This window comes from Oncorhynchus kisutch, linkage group LG21 (genome assembly GCF_002021735.2).
Source record: "Oncorhynchus kisutch isolate 150728-3 linkage group LG21, Okis_V2, whole genome shotgun sequence".
Classification (NCBI taxonomy): Eukaryota; Metazoa; Chordata; class Actinopteri; order Salmoniformes; family Salmonidae; genus Oncorhynchus; species Oncorhynchus kisutch.
Genome location: NC_034194.2, coordinates 44,285,426 through 44,299,501, shown reverse-complemented (window position 1 = coordinate 44,299,501; position 14,076 = coordinate 44,285,426). Strand labels below are relative to the sequence as shown.

At 44.4% G+C, this 14,076-nt stretch overlaps 1 protein-coding gene across 1 annotated transcript in view; it reads left to right on the top strand.

Moving 5' to 3' along the window:
* The first annotated feature begins 11,544 nt into the window (after positions 1–11,544).
* Positions 11,545–14,076, top strand: part of LOC116356200 (protein phosphatase 1 regulatory subunit 14C-like) — a 90,077-nt gene continuing 87,545 nt past the window's right edge. The window contains exon 1 of the mRNA XM_031800525.1: positions 11,545–11,917. Coding sequence (XP_031656385.1) covers positions 11,684–11,917 — 234 coding nt within the window. The 5' untranslated portion in view covers positions 11,545–11,683. The remainder of the gene's footprint in view (positions 11,918–14,076) is intronic.

Genomic DNA, 14,076 nt, shown 5'->3' with positions numbered 1-14,076 from the left:
GGTATTTCATTGTGGTGGTTACTACATGATTCCATACGTGGTATTTCATTGTGTTGGTTACTACATGATTCCATACGTGGTATTTCATTGTGTTGGTTACTACATGATTCCATACGTGGTATTTCATTGTGTTGGTTACTACATGATTTCATACGTGGTATTTCATTGTGGTGGTTACTACATGATTTCATACGTGGTATTTCATTGTGGTGGTTACTACATGATTCCATACGTGGTATTTCATTGTGGTGGTTACTACATGATTCCATACGTGGTATTTCATTGTGGTGGTTACTACATGATTTCATACGTGGTATTTCATTGTGGTGGTTACTACATGATTCCATACGTGGTATTTCATTGTGTTGGTTACTACATGATTCCATACGTGTTATTTCATTGTGGTGGTTACTACATGATTCCATACGTGGTATTTCATTGTGGTGGTTACTACATGATTCCATACGTGGTATTTCATTGTGGTGGTTACTACATGATTCCATACGTGGTATTTCATTGTGGTGGTTACTACATGATTCCATACGTGGTATTTCATTGTGGTGGTTACTACATGATTTCATACGTGGTATTTCATTGTGGTGGTTACTACATGATTTCATACGTGGTATTTCATTGTGGTGGTTACTACATGATTCCATACGTGGTATTTCATTGTTTTGATGTCTACAATGTAGAAAATAGTAAAATAAAAAATAAAAGTATTTAGTTTCGCTCTGTGTGAGCGAATCTAAATAGCCTGTAGCCTCGGAGAGAAAATGTCAGCACTCCTACCCCCTAAACATCTTCCTGCAGGCCATGATCCTATTTATGATCAAGGGTTTATTTAAATAAGTTAATGCTGCTGCTACTTATGGCGTGTGTTTGCCTGATCAGAGAGCGAGGCGGCTCGGTGACTGTTGTCGGTCACCACAGTAAACCCGTTCTATTAGGTAGAAACAGAACAGATATTCATTCCCAACGTGTCAGACACACAGCTGGTTTGAAGAGATCCGTTTGAGCAGGGAAAGGCACAGAATCGATGATCTTCATCACATAATTGTTCAAATACACCGTCATCTGTGATGCACGGTGATTTGTAGAGCAGTGATTCTGCGCAGTCTGACTGCAATGTAGTCCATCTCAAGCACTCCGTAAACTGTCTGCCAAGTAAACAGTCTGCCGTGGTGAACAGTCTACCGTGGCGAACAGTCTACCGTGGCGAACGGTCTACCGTGGCGATCGGTCTACCGTGGCGATCGGTCTACCGTGGCGAACGGTCTACCGTGGCGAACGGTCTACCGTGGCGAACGGTCACCCGTGGCGAACGGTCACCCGTGGCGAACGGTCACCCGTGGCGAACGGTCTACCGTGGCGAACGGTCTACCGTGGCGAACGGTCACCCGTGGCGAACGGTCTACCGTGGCGAACGGTCTACCGTGGCGAACGGTCTACCGTGGCGAACGGTCTACCGTGGCGAACAGTCTACCGTGGCGAACAGTCTGCCGTGGCGAACAGTCTGCCGTGGCGAACAGTCTGCCGTGGCGAACAGTCTGCCGTGGCGAACAGTCTGCCGTGGCGAACAGTCTGCCGTGGTAAACAGTCTGCCGTGGTAAACAGTCTGCCGTGGTAAACAGTCTACCGCAATGTGTTGACGTCATGCTGTCTTGTCCAGGGCAATATGTTGACGTCATGCTGTCTTGTCCAGGGCAACATGTTGACGTCATTCTGTCTTGTCCAGGGCAACATGTTGACGTCATGCTGTCTTGTCCAGGGCAACATGTTGACGTCATGCTGTCTTGTCATCGTCATGTGACGTCATGCTGTCTTGTCATCGTCATGTGACGTCATCACGTCGACCATATTTGGGCCCAACCATTACATCACATTCACCTGTCTACATCCCATGAACACTCCATATCCTACACAGGAGGTAGTCTACATCCCATGAACACTCCATATCCTACACAGGAGGCAGTCTACATCCCATGAACACTCCCCATATCCTACACAGGAGGCAGTCTACATTTATTTTTTTGAAGGAATTAACATGAAGAACCTATAAATACTTCAATATACTATCAATATATAGATATTATATTATGTATAAATTACAAAGTGTATATTTGACTAAGACCACAAATCAACCACAAATCAACAGTCCTTCACTGAGAAGAAGGAATGGGTATGGAACCATATCGAGTTCTGTAAAGGACTCCATTTTGTCGGTCTCCATAGTTACCCAACTGTTCTGTCTGTATATGTCAATAAAACAAATTAATGTTATCTGGAAAATGAGTTTGTCAGAATTTGTCTTCTCAGTTTGAGAATTTTACTGATGTTATTACACATTCGACCATCAGAGGGCAGACTAAACCACAACCTACGTGCGTGCGTACGTGCGCTGTGGTTATATAGCCCGGTTGGGGAGAAGCACAGAGCTCTGATTGGGGACAGAATCAGTTTAGAGCGTTTGTGATCATCTTATATAAGCTCGGGTATTAATGACAGTCTCCCTCAGCTCTTTGCTGCCTTTGGGAGAGGACAGGGTCTGCAGAGAAACGGATCGGTCCAAGTTAAACCTACAGGGAGACAGGGATGTGTCTGTCCCAAATTGCACTAGTTCCTTTCCACTTCATAGGGAACGGGGTGTCATTTGAGATGCTGCCTTGGTTAGTAGGGAGACTGAGGGGGGCTGGGTAGGTAACCCCAACAACAGATTCCACTTTAAAATGTACAGATCACTAATCATTTATAGTCTAAGCAAATGTTGAGGGTGGAAAAATATACACAACAAGATATATAAACTCAACATGCAAAGTGTTGGTCCCGTGTTTCATGAGCTGAAATAAAAGATCCCAGAAATGTACCACTTAGACAAAAAGCTGTTTTCTCGCAAATGTTGTGCACAAATTTGTTTACATGTTAGTGAGCATTTCTCCTTTTACCAAGATAATCCATCCACCTGACAGGTGTGGTATATCAAGAAGCTGATTTAAACAGCATGGTCGTTACATAGGTGCACCTTGTGCTGGAGACAATAAAAGGCAACTCTCAAATGTGCAGTTTTGTCACACAACCCAATGCCACAGATGTCTCAAGTTTTGAGGGAGCGTGCAATTGGCATGTTGACTGCAGGAATGTCCACCAGATCTGTTGCCAGAGAATTTAATGTTAATTTCTCTACCATAAGCCGCCTCCAACGTCGTTTTGGAGAATTTGGCAGTACGTCCAACAGGCCCCACAACCGCTGACCATGTGTAACCACGCCAGCCCAGGACCTCCACATCAGGCTTCTTCACCTGCGGGATCGTCTTGAGACCAGCCGCCCGGGCAGCTGATGAAACTGAGGGGGTATTTCTGTCTGTAATAATGCTATTTTGTGTGGTAAAATGAATTATGATTGGCTGGGCCTGGCTCCCCAGTGGGTGGGCCTATGCGCTGGGTGTCCCGAGATTACACAGTCTCTAATTATGTTAATTAACAACATTCAGCGGACATTTTGAAGAGTGTGCGTTCATGGGTAATTAACTCTTCAAAATGTCCGCTGAATGTTGTTGATAGAACTTGTACCATTTGTGTTAAACTTGGTTTCACAAAAAAACAGATCAGCTAAAGGTCAAGCTGGGGTCTACTGTACGCGTGTAGAGTGTAGTGGGAAGATAACCAAATCAGATTACTTGTCTGCACAAGTACAATGTAATTACTAGGTGTTTACACGTGATTTAGCTAGGGATATGGGGCAGTATTTTCACGTCCGAAATGAAAAGCGTGCCCAAAGTAAACTCCCTGTTACTCAGGCCCAGAAGCTAGAATATTTTTTATTTATTTATTTATTTTACCTTTATTTAACCAGGTAGGCAAGTTGAGAACAAGTTCTCATTTACAATTGCGACCTGGCCAAGATAAAGCAAAGCAGTTCGACAGATAAAACGACACAGAGTTACACATGGAGTAAAAACAAACCTACAGTCAATAATGCAGTATAAACAAGTCTATATACAATGTGAGCAAATGAGGTGAGGAGGGAGGTAAAGGCAAAAAAGGCCATGATGGCAAAGTAAATACAATATAGCAAGTAAAATACTGGAATGGTAGTTTTGCAATGGAAGAATGTGCAAAGTAGAAATAAAAATAATGGGGTTCAAAGGAGCAAAATAAATAAATAAATAAAAATTAAATACAGTTGGGAAAGAGGTAGTTGTTTGGGCTAAATTATAGGTGGGCTATGTACAGGTGCAGTAATCTGTGAGCTGCTCTGACAGTTGGTGCTTAAAGCTAGTGAGGGAGATAAGTGTTTCCAGTTTCAGAGATTTTTGTAGTTCGTTCCAGTCATTGGCAGCAGAGAACTGGAAGGAGAGGCGGCCAAAGAAAGAATTGGTTTTGGGGGTGACTAGAGAGATATACCTGCTGGAGCGTGTGCTACAGGTGGGAGATGCTATGGTGACCAGCGAGCTGAGATAAGGGGGGACTTTACCTAGCAGGGTCTTGTAGATGACATGGAGCCAGTGGGTTTGGCGACGAGTATGAAGCGAGGGCCAGCCAACGAGAGCGTACAGGTCGCAATGGTGGGTAGTATATGGGGCTTTGGTGATAAAACGGATTGCACTGTGATAGACTGCATCCAATTTGTTGAGTAGGGTATTGGAGGCTATTTTGTAAATGACATCGCCAAAGTCGAGGATTGGTAGGATGGTCAGTTTTACAAGGGTATGTTTGGCAGCATGAGTGAAGGATGCTTTGTTGCGAAATAGGAAGCCAATTCTAGATTTAATTTTGGATTGGAGATGTTTGATATGGGTCTGGAAGGAGAGTTTACAGTCTAACCAGACACCTAAGTATTTGTAGTTGTCCACGTATTCTAAGTCAGAGCCGTCCAGAGTAGTGATGTTGGACAGGCGGGTAGGTGCAGGTAGCGATCGGTTGAAGAGCATGCATTTAGTTTTACTTGTATTTAAGAGCAATTGGAGGCCACGGAAGGAGAGTTGTATGGCATTGAAGCTTGCCTGGAGGGTTGTTAACACAGTGTCCAAAGAAGGGCCGGAAGTATACAGAATGGTGTCGTCTGCGTAGAGGTGGATCAGGGACTCACCAGCAGCAAGAGCGACCTCATTGATGTATACAGAGAAGAGAGTCGGTCCAAGAATTGAACCCTGTGGCACCCCCATAGAGACTGCCAGAGGTCCGGACAGCAGACCCTCCGATTTGACACACTGAACTCTATCAGAGAAGTAGTTGGTGAACCAGGCGAGGCAATCATTTGAGAAACCAAGGCTGTCGAGTCTGCCGATGAGGATATGGTGATTGACAGAGTCGAAAGCCTTGGCCAGATCAATGAATACGGCTGCACAGTAATGTTTCTTATCGATGGCGGTTAAGATATCGTTTAGGACCTTGAGCGTGGCTGAGGTGCACCCATGACCAGCTCTGAAACCGGATTGCATAGCAGAGAAGGTATGGTGAGATTCGAAATGGTCGGTAATCTGTTTGTTGACTTGGCTTTCGAAGACCTTAGAAAGGCACGGTAGGATAGATATAGGTCTGTAGCAGTTTGGGTCAAGAGTGTCCCCCCCTTTGAAGAGGGGGATGACCGCAGCTGCTTTCCAATCTTTGGGAATCTCAGACGACACGAAAGAGAGGTTGAACAGGCTAGTAATAGGGGTGGCAACAATTTCGGCAGATAATTTTAGAAAGAAAGGGTCCAGATTGTCTAGCCCGGCTGAATTGTAGGGGTCCAGATTTTGCAGCTCTTTCAGAACATCAGCTGAATGGATTTGGGAGAAGGAGAAATGGGGAAGGCTTGGGCGAGTTGCTGTTGGGGGTGCAGTGCTGTTGTCCGGGGTAGGAGTAGCCAGGTGGAAAGCATGGCCAGCCGTAGAAAAATGCTTATTGAAATTCTCAATTATGGTGGATTTATCAGTGGTGACAGTGTTTCCTATCTTCAGTGCAGTGGGCAGCTGGGAGGAGGTGTTCTTATTCTCCATGGACTTTACAGTGTCCCAGAACTTTTTTGAGTTAGTGTTGCAGGAAGCAAATTTCTGCTTGAAAAAGCTAGCCTTGGCTTTTCTAACTGCCTGTGTATAATGATTTCTAGCTTCCCTGAACAGCTGCATATCACGGGGGCTGTTCGATGCTAATGCAGAACGCCATAGGATGTTTTTGTGTTGGTTAAGGGCAGTCAGGTCTGGGGAGAACCAAGGGCTATATCTGTTCCTGGTTCTAAATTTCTTAAATGGGGCATGTTTATTTAAGATGGTTAGGAAGGCATTTTAAAAAAATATCCAGGCATCCTCTACTGACGGGATGAGATCAATATCCTTCCAGGATACCCCGGCCAGGTCGATTAGAAAGGCCTGCTCGCAGAAGTGTTTCAGGGAGCGTTTTACAGTGATGAGTGGAGGTCGTTTGACCGCTGACCCATTACGGATGCAGGCAATGAGGCAGTGATCGCTGAGATCTTGGTTGAAGACAGCAGAGGTGTATTTAGAGGGGAAGTTGGTTAGGATGATATCTATGAGGGTGCCCGTGTTTAAGGTTTTGGGGAGGTACCTGGTAGGTTCATTGATTATTTGTGTGAGATTGAGGGCATCAAGTTTAGATTGTAGGATGGCTGGGGTGTTAAGCATGTTCCAGTTTAGGTCGCCTAGCAGCACGAACTCTGAAGATACATGGGGTGCAATCAGTTCACATATGGTTCCCAGAGCACAGCTGGGGGCAGAGGGTGGTCTATAGCAGGCGGCAACGGTGAGAGACTTGTTTTTAGAGAGGTGGATTTTTAAAAGTAGAAGTTCAAATTGTTTGGGTACAGACCTGGATAGTAGGACAGAACTCTGCAGGCTATCTTTGCAGTAGATTGCAACACCGCCCCCTTTGGCAGTTCTATCTTGTCTGAAAATGTTGTAGTTTGGAATTAAAATGTCTGAGTTTTTGGTGGTCTTCCTAAGCCAGGATTCAGACACAGCTAGAACATCCGGGTTGGCAGAGTGTGCTAAAGCAGTGAATAGAACAAACTTAGGGAGGAGGCTTCTAATGTTAACATGCATGAAACCAAGGCTATTACGGTTACAGAAGTCGTCAAAAGAGAGCGCCTGGGGAATAGGAGTGGAGCTAGGCACTGCAGGGCCTGGATTCACCTCTACATCGCCAGAGGAACATAGGAGGAGTAGAATAAGGGTACGGCTAAAAGCTATGAGAATTGGTCGTCTAGAACGTCTGGAACATAGAGTAAAAGGAGGTTTCTGGGGGCGATAAAATAGCATCAAGGTATAATGTACAGACAAATGTATGGTAGGATGTGAATACAGTGGAGGTAAACCTAGGTATTGAGTGATGAAGAGAGAGATATTGTCTCTAGAAACATCGTTGAAACCAGGAGATGTCATTGCATGTGTGGGTGGTGGAACTAATAGGTTGGATAAGGTATAGTGAGCAGGACTAGAGGCTCTACAGTGAAATAAGCCAATAAACACTAACCAGAACAGAAATGGACAAGACATTGACATTAAGGAGAGGCATGCTTAGTCGAGTGATCAAAAGGGTCCGGTGAGTGGAGAGGTTGGTTGGTGATTTAGACAGCTAGCCAGGGCATCGGTAGCAAGCTAGCATAGGATGGAGGTCTGTTGTTAGCCACCTCCTGCGCTCCGTCAGTAGATTAGTGGGGTTCCGTGTGGTAGAGGGGATCAATCCAAATCACACAACAACAAAAATAAAAACAATAGATATAGTTATAGAGGCCCAAGAAGAAAACATAATAAAATATGCATATATGCATATAATTGGTAGATTTAGATAGGAAACACTCTAAAGTTCCTACAACGGTTAAAATAATGTGTGTGAGTATAACAGAACTGATTTGGCCTCGAAACCCCGAGGACAAACCATCCAGGGGAAGAAAAAAAATATATATATATTGAAAGCCCTATTTAATAGGAACCTGGTTGCAGTTCCTATGGCTTCCACTAGATGTCAACAGTCTTTAGAAATTGATGTTTTTCTTTTGAGAAATGAAGAAGTAGGGCTGTTCTTTGTAAGTGTCACTCCAAGTGGACTCTGTTTGATGTGCGAGAGCTTCACGTTTTTATCCGGTATTGAACACGGTATATTCGATCTTAATTTTGAGCGATTATTTACGTTTTAGGATACCTTAGGTTGGATTAGGAACGTTGTTTGAAATGTTTGGACCAAGTTTACAGGTAACTTGTTAGATACTTTGTAGTCATGTTGGGCGAGTTGGAACTGCTATATTTCTGAATCAAACGCGCCAAATAAATGGATATTTTGGGGATATAAAGGACATTATCGAACAAAAGGACCATTTGTGATGTTTCTGGAACATTTTGGAGTGCCAACAGAAGAAGATCTTCAAAGGTAAGGCGTTTATTATGTCGTTATTTCTGACTTTTGTGTCGCCACCTGCCTGGTTGAAAATTATTTTCATGTGTTTGTAGGCGGGGCGCCGTCCTCAGATAATCGCATGGTTTGCTTTCACCGTAAAGCTTTTTTGAAATCTGACAGTGCCGCTGGATTAACAAGAAGCTAAGGTTTATTTTGATGTATATATTATCTTATATTTTCTTGAATGTTGAATATTGATATTTCTGTAGTTTGAATTTGGCGCCCTGCCATTTCACTGGATGTTGTGAAATCGATCCCGCTAACGGGACTGGCACGCGAAGGGATCACTAACAGGTTAAAATTAAGTGTTACTTTATAGTTAGTTACCTATTAGCAATTTCTATATAATTACTTACTACTCATTGCCAAGTGGAAATACCTACAAACAAAAGGTGAACTTCTCCTTTAGTCAACTTTATTGCAACATGTAAAAAGAAGTTACATTTCTTACCAAATGACAAGTGGTAGATAGATGGCTAATTTAGAAAACACAGCATTACAAGTAGCAATGGAAATGGACAACTCTGTCTTCATCGGTTTCTCTCTTAGCTTCCTAGGTAGTTGTATTATCCAGCTAACAATAATAGCGCTTGCTAACACTAAATTAGGCTGCAGTGTCTCTCTTAGCTTCCTAGGTAGTTGTATTATCCAGCTAACAATAATAGCGCTTGCTAACACTAAATTAGGCTGCAGTGTCTCTCTTAGCTTCCTAGGTAGTTGTATTATCCAGCTAACAATAATAGCGCTTGCTAACACTAAATTAGGCTGCAGTGTCTCTCTTAGCTACCTAGGTAGTTGTATTATCCAGCTAACAATAATAGCGCTTGCTAACACTAAGTTAGGCTGCAGTATCTCTTTTAGCTGCATTGCAAATTAACTAACATAACTCATAGTGTGTTTATACAAGTAGCTGGCTAGTCTGTCTCACGTAATACCCATTATAGCCAAGACCATCGAGCCCAATTAACATTAGCTAGCTAATAGCGACTATAGCATAGCTATTTGCCAGCTTTAGGTTGCTAGCTAGTCAAAGTTAGAAAGCTAGCTAATCCAAAATAACTCAGCAGATTGCATGGAAAGCTCTGCAGGTGGTAACTAGCTAGCCTAGTTGGTAGGCCTAACAAAAGAAGCTAATGTTAGCCAGCTTACAGTCTACTGTTCCTAGGCCGTCATTGAAAACAATAATTTGTTCTTAACTGACTTGCCTAGTTAAATAAAGGTTAAAAAAAAGAATAAAAAATAAAAATCTCTCGCCTGTATTTTGCACACGGACCTTCTCGACCTGTTCTTTGTGCACAGTCACATGATGTCAGGGTCAACAAATTTGGGTCTGACCAAGGTATTATTTTGAGCGTGTTGAGCAAATGGGTAGATCTTGACAGGATGCCTTGGGATAGATAACTAATTGCAACATCCCAAAGTGCCACGGGTAGTGGAGGAGCTGTGGGTGCTGCTAAAAAAATGTTATTAAAATAATGAATTAAAATCACTAAAGTAGTGCACTGAGCCTTTACTAGTCCTATATTAGAGGACCAATATAGCTGACTGTAGATATATCCCAGAACATGGGCCGTTCTTACTGTATTATCCCTGTACACCAAGTCAGAACCGTAGGATAAATAAAGGGGGCATATACGCTGAAAATGAAAGCTTTTACAGTATCCAATGATCTCTAAAACAGGTAATAGGTTACATGTGCACCACCAAGTCAGAACAGTAGGGTAAGTTATGAGTGGGGTAGGGACCAAATGATTAAGGTGAGGAACATGGGCTTCTAACAGCTTACTACACAACATACACTGAGTACTACTTTCTTAGCTACAGTATACAAATCTCCCTGGCATATTACATCATTTATGCAGCAGCATGCAATATATTTTTGGACCTTCTTGTGCTGCTCACTTGAGCAGGAAGGTGGCGCGACGGTCCTTCTTGTGGGCACATTCTCTGGATTTATGGTGCTTTCAAGGCAACTGGGAACTCTGGGGGTGGGGGGGGGGGGGGGGGAGTACGTCGGTAATCTTCAGTTCGGAGCTCTAGAAAGAGGCCAGAGTCCCCGACTTGGAAGTTGGATGACCGTTCAAAATGTATTTTCCCATTCAGGTTCGTTCAAGTTCGTTCAAAATCTATTTTCCCATTCAGAGCAAATTTCGAGTTCTCGGTTGTCTTGAACTCACTGAAGTCTGAGATTTCCCAGTTTCCAGTTGTCTTGAAAGCAGCAGAAGTCATGCTGGATTGACAGCATGGCCAATGTATTCAACCGTTCCTGTCCCATGGTGTTGCATGTGAATGTTTATCCTGTTAAGGTTGGAAAAGAGACCCTTAAACCCAGACTTGGACCACACACCCACTCCACTGAATAGCAGGCTAGTGATTGCTTTGCAACGGTTCCAGTTAGCCACAGATTCCATCCAAACCACTCATTATTGTATTTGGTGTGTTTGAATGTTTATGTCCAATGGCCAATGAGCACCGATACGTTTATTCTATAATAATTTTATCTATAATTTCTCTCTCTTTCTCTTATAATTTCTCTTCATATGATAATAATTTTAAAAGGATTTGCCAGTAGATTGTCGACCTTGATTTATGATGATGATGTTGTTGTGAACTCCTTTTTGCTATTGGGAATCATACTCCAGAACCCTTTGTTGCAGAGTTGTATCAATGAGGTGGGTAGTTTTTAATTGGTTTAACGCTTGTCACATCACATGATTTGTGCAGGCTGAAATGTGCAAGTGTAACCAGGGACCCTCTGCACACATCAACAACAGTCACCCACGAAGCATCGTTACCCATCGCTCCACAAAAGCCACGGCCCTTGCAGAGCAAGGGGAACCACTACCTCAAGGTCTCAGAGCAAGTGACGTCACCGATTGAAACGCTATTTAGCGCGCACCACCTCTAACTAGCTAGCCGTTTCACATCCGTTACACAAGCTGAAAATAAATGTATGGATGCTATGTGAAACTTTAACATTTGTTTTAACATTCATTGTTACACCTCTGTAATTACAGACTGTAATTACCATCAGTTAGTTACAACTATGTATTACCACAATGAATTACACCGTAATAAGGACCCCTTTTAAAATGAAGTGTTGCCTAATGGGTAAATCCATCATTGGAATTAGGCTGGCCGCTAGGCTATCACACACATCATCTCTGCCCTCCTCTGAGCGCGCTGTATTTTAAGTAGCAGGTGTTTTAAAAACGGTGTTCATTTCTTAGCCAGGCAGTACAGTAGCTCCCTCCGTCGCTCTCTCTCTCTCACACACACACTAAACACTGCAATGTCAGCCGCCAGCACCGAGACGAGCGCCCCGTTGCCTGCGGCCGCCAGCCGGGTGTTCTTCCAGCCGCTGGCCGGGGTAGGGTGCGCTGGGTCCGGACCCATGCCGCGGGACGACCCGGTCCAGAGGAAGCAGGGGAAAGTGACGGTGAAATACGACAGGAAGGAGCTGCGGAAGAGACTGATCTTGGAGGAGTGGATTATTGAACAACTGAGCGATCTGTACGACTGTGAGGTGAGGAGAGAAGGGCTTTTCCCCGACCTGGCTGGTGGTATAATATATTCCGTTGATTCCTCTGACTGTATGCTACAGTTTATTATTGGTGATAGTAGGCTACTTTATAGTCTAGCAATCTGGTGCATAATATTTCTGTAGGCAGTAGCAGTAAATAAACCTAAACGCCCTCGATAGTCTAGTCTCCTCTCCACTGGGTACTCTCTTAGAAAAAAGGCTTCCAAAAAGGGCTTTTTGGCTGTCCCCATAGGATAACCTATTTTTTGGTTCCAGGTAGAACTTTTTTTTTTGGTTCCAGGTAGAATTGTCTTTGGAAACGGTTTTACTCATGGGTGCAACTTTCACTGGGGACGGGGGGACATGCCTCCCCCACATTCTAAAATAGCATTTTTGCCCCCACCCCCCACATTCTAAAATAGCATTTTTGCACCCCCCCCCCCCCCCCCACACACAGTTTTATCATTGCAATGTGATACAAAACGAGGCCACAGAGGGCTTTAGGACCATGCGGACGGCCCCAGACGGCCCCCCCAACCCCACACTCCAAAAACCAAAGTTGTGCCCCTTTTGGAACTAAAGTTCTACCTGGAACCGAAAATAGTTCTACCTGGAACCGAAATTAGTTCTACCTGGAACCGAAAAGAGTTCTACCTGGAACCGAAAAGAGTTCTACCTGGAACCGAAAAGAGTTCTACCTGGAACCGAAATTAGTTCTACCTGGAACCGAAAAGGGTTCTACCTGGAACCGAAAAGGGTTATCCTATGCCGAATAACCATTTTAGGTTCTAGGTGGCACTTTTTTTTGTAGTATGTGTTTTATCATAGCGAGGCCTTTAAATGATGTGGGATCAATAGTGTCTGACCTGAAGATAGATGTCTCCCACTCACAACAGGCAACACAGTGTGAAACAAAGTGGACATTGCAAAAGGAGTGGGTGAATCAACAGCCATGTGTGTAAAATGAACACTCTATTATGGGTAGACCGCTCTTAGCCAGGTGCACCACGGCTTAACGTTTACGTGGCAGGTTAAGATGACTAACGTGGTAGGTTAAGATGACTAACGTGGCAGGTTAGGATGACTAACGTGGCAGGTTAAGACGACTAACATGGCAGGTTAAGACGACTAACGTGGCAGGTTAAGACGACTAACGTGGCAGGTTAAGACGACTAACGTGGCAGGTTAAGACGACTAACGTGGCAGGTTAAGATGACTAACGTGGCAGGTTAAGATGACTAACGTGGCAGGTTAAGATGACTAACGTGGCAGGTTCCACTTCTGTTGACCCTCTCACTTCTGTTGACCCTCCCACTTCTGTTGACCCGCCCACTTCTGTTGACCCGCCCACTTCTGTTGACACTCCCACTTCTGTTGACACTCCCACTTCTGTTGACTCACTCACCTTCAGATACACTCCATGTATGCAGTTACCCAGGACTGTTTTTATGGGCGCTTTGGGTCGATTATTCAGCTCCCTTGCTCTCGCTTGTCTATTGTCCCCACTCCCCCCCAGGCTGCAGTGTCTCTTCCTGGGGAAGGCAGCAGCGCAGTGAGGGTGGAGCAGAACAGATGAATGACAGAGGTCATGAAAGACACCACACAGCTTAACGCCTCACTCCTTTTGTAGCCTAGTAGGTTACAATCTGCCAAGCACACCTTTACAATCTGCCAAGCCCACCTTTACAATCTGCCAGGCCCACCTTTACAATCTGCCAAGCCCACCTTTACAATCTGCCAGGCCCACCTTTACAATCTGCCAAGCCCACCTTTACAATCTGCCAGGCCCACCTTTACAATCTGCCAGGCCCACCTTTACAATCTGCCAGGCCCACCTTTACAATCTGCCAGGCCCACCTTTACAATCTGCCAAGCCCACCTTTACAATCTGCCAGGCCCACCTTTACAATCTGCCAAGCCCACCTTTACAATCTGCCAGGCCCACCTTTACAATCTGCCAAGCCCACCTTTACAATCTGCCAAGCCCACCTTTACAATCTGCCAGGCCCACCTTTACAATCTGCCAAGCCCACCTTTACAATCTGCCAGGCCCACCTTTACAATCTGCCAGGCACACCTTTACAATCTGCCAAGCCCACCTTTACAATCTGCCAAGCACACCTTTACAATCTGCCAGGCCCACCTTTACAATCTGCCAGGCC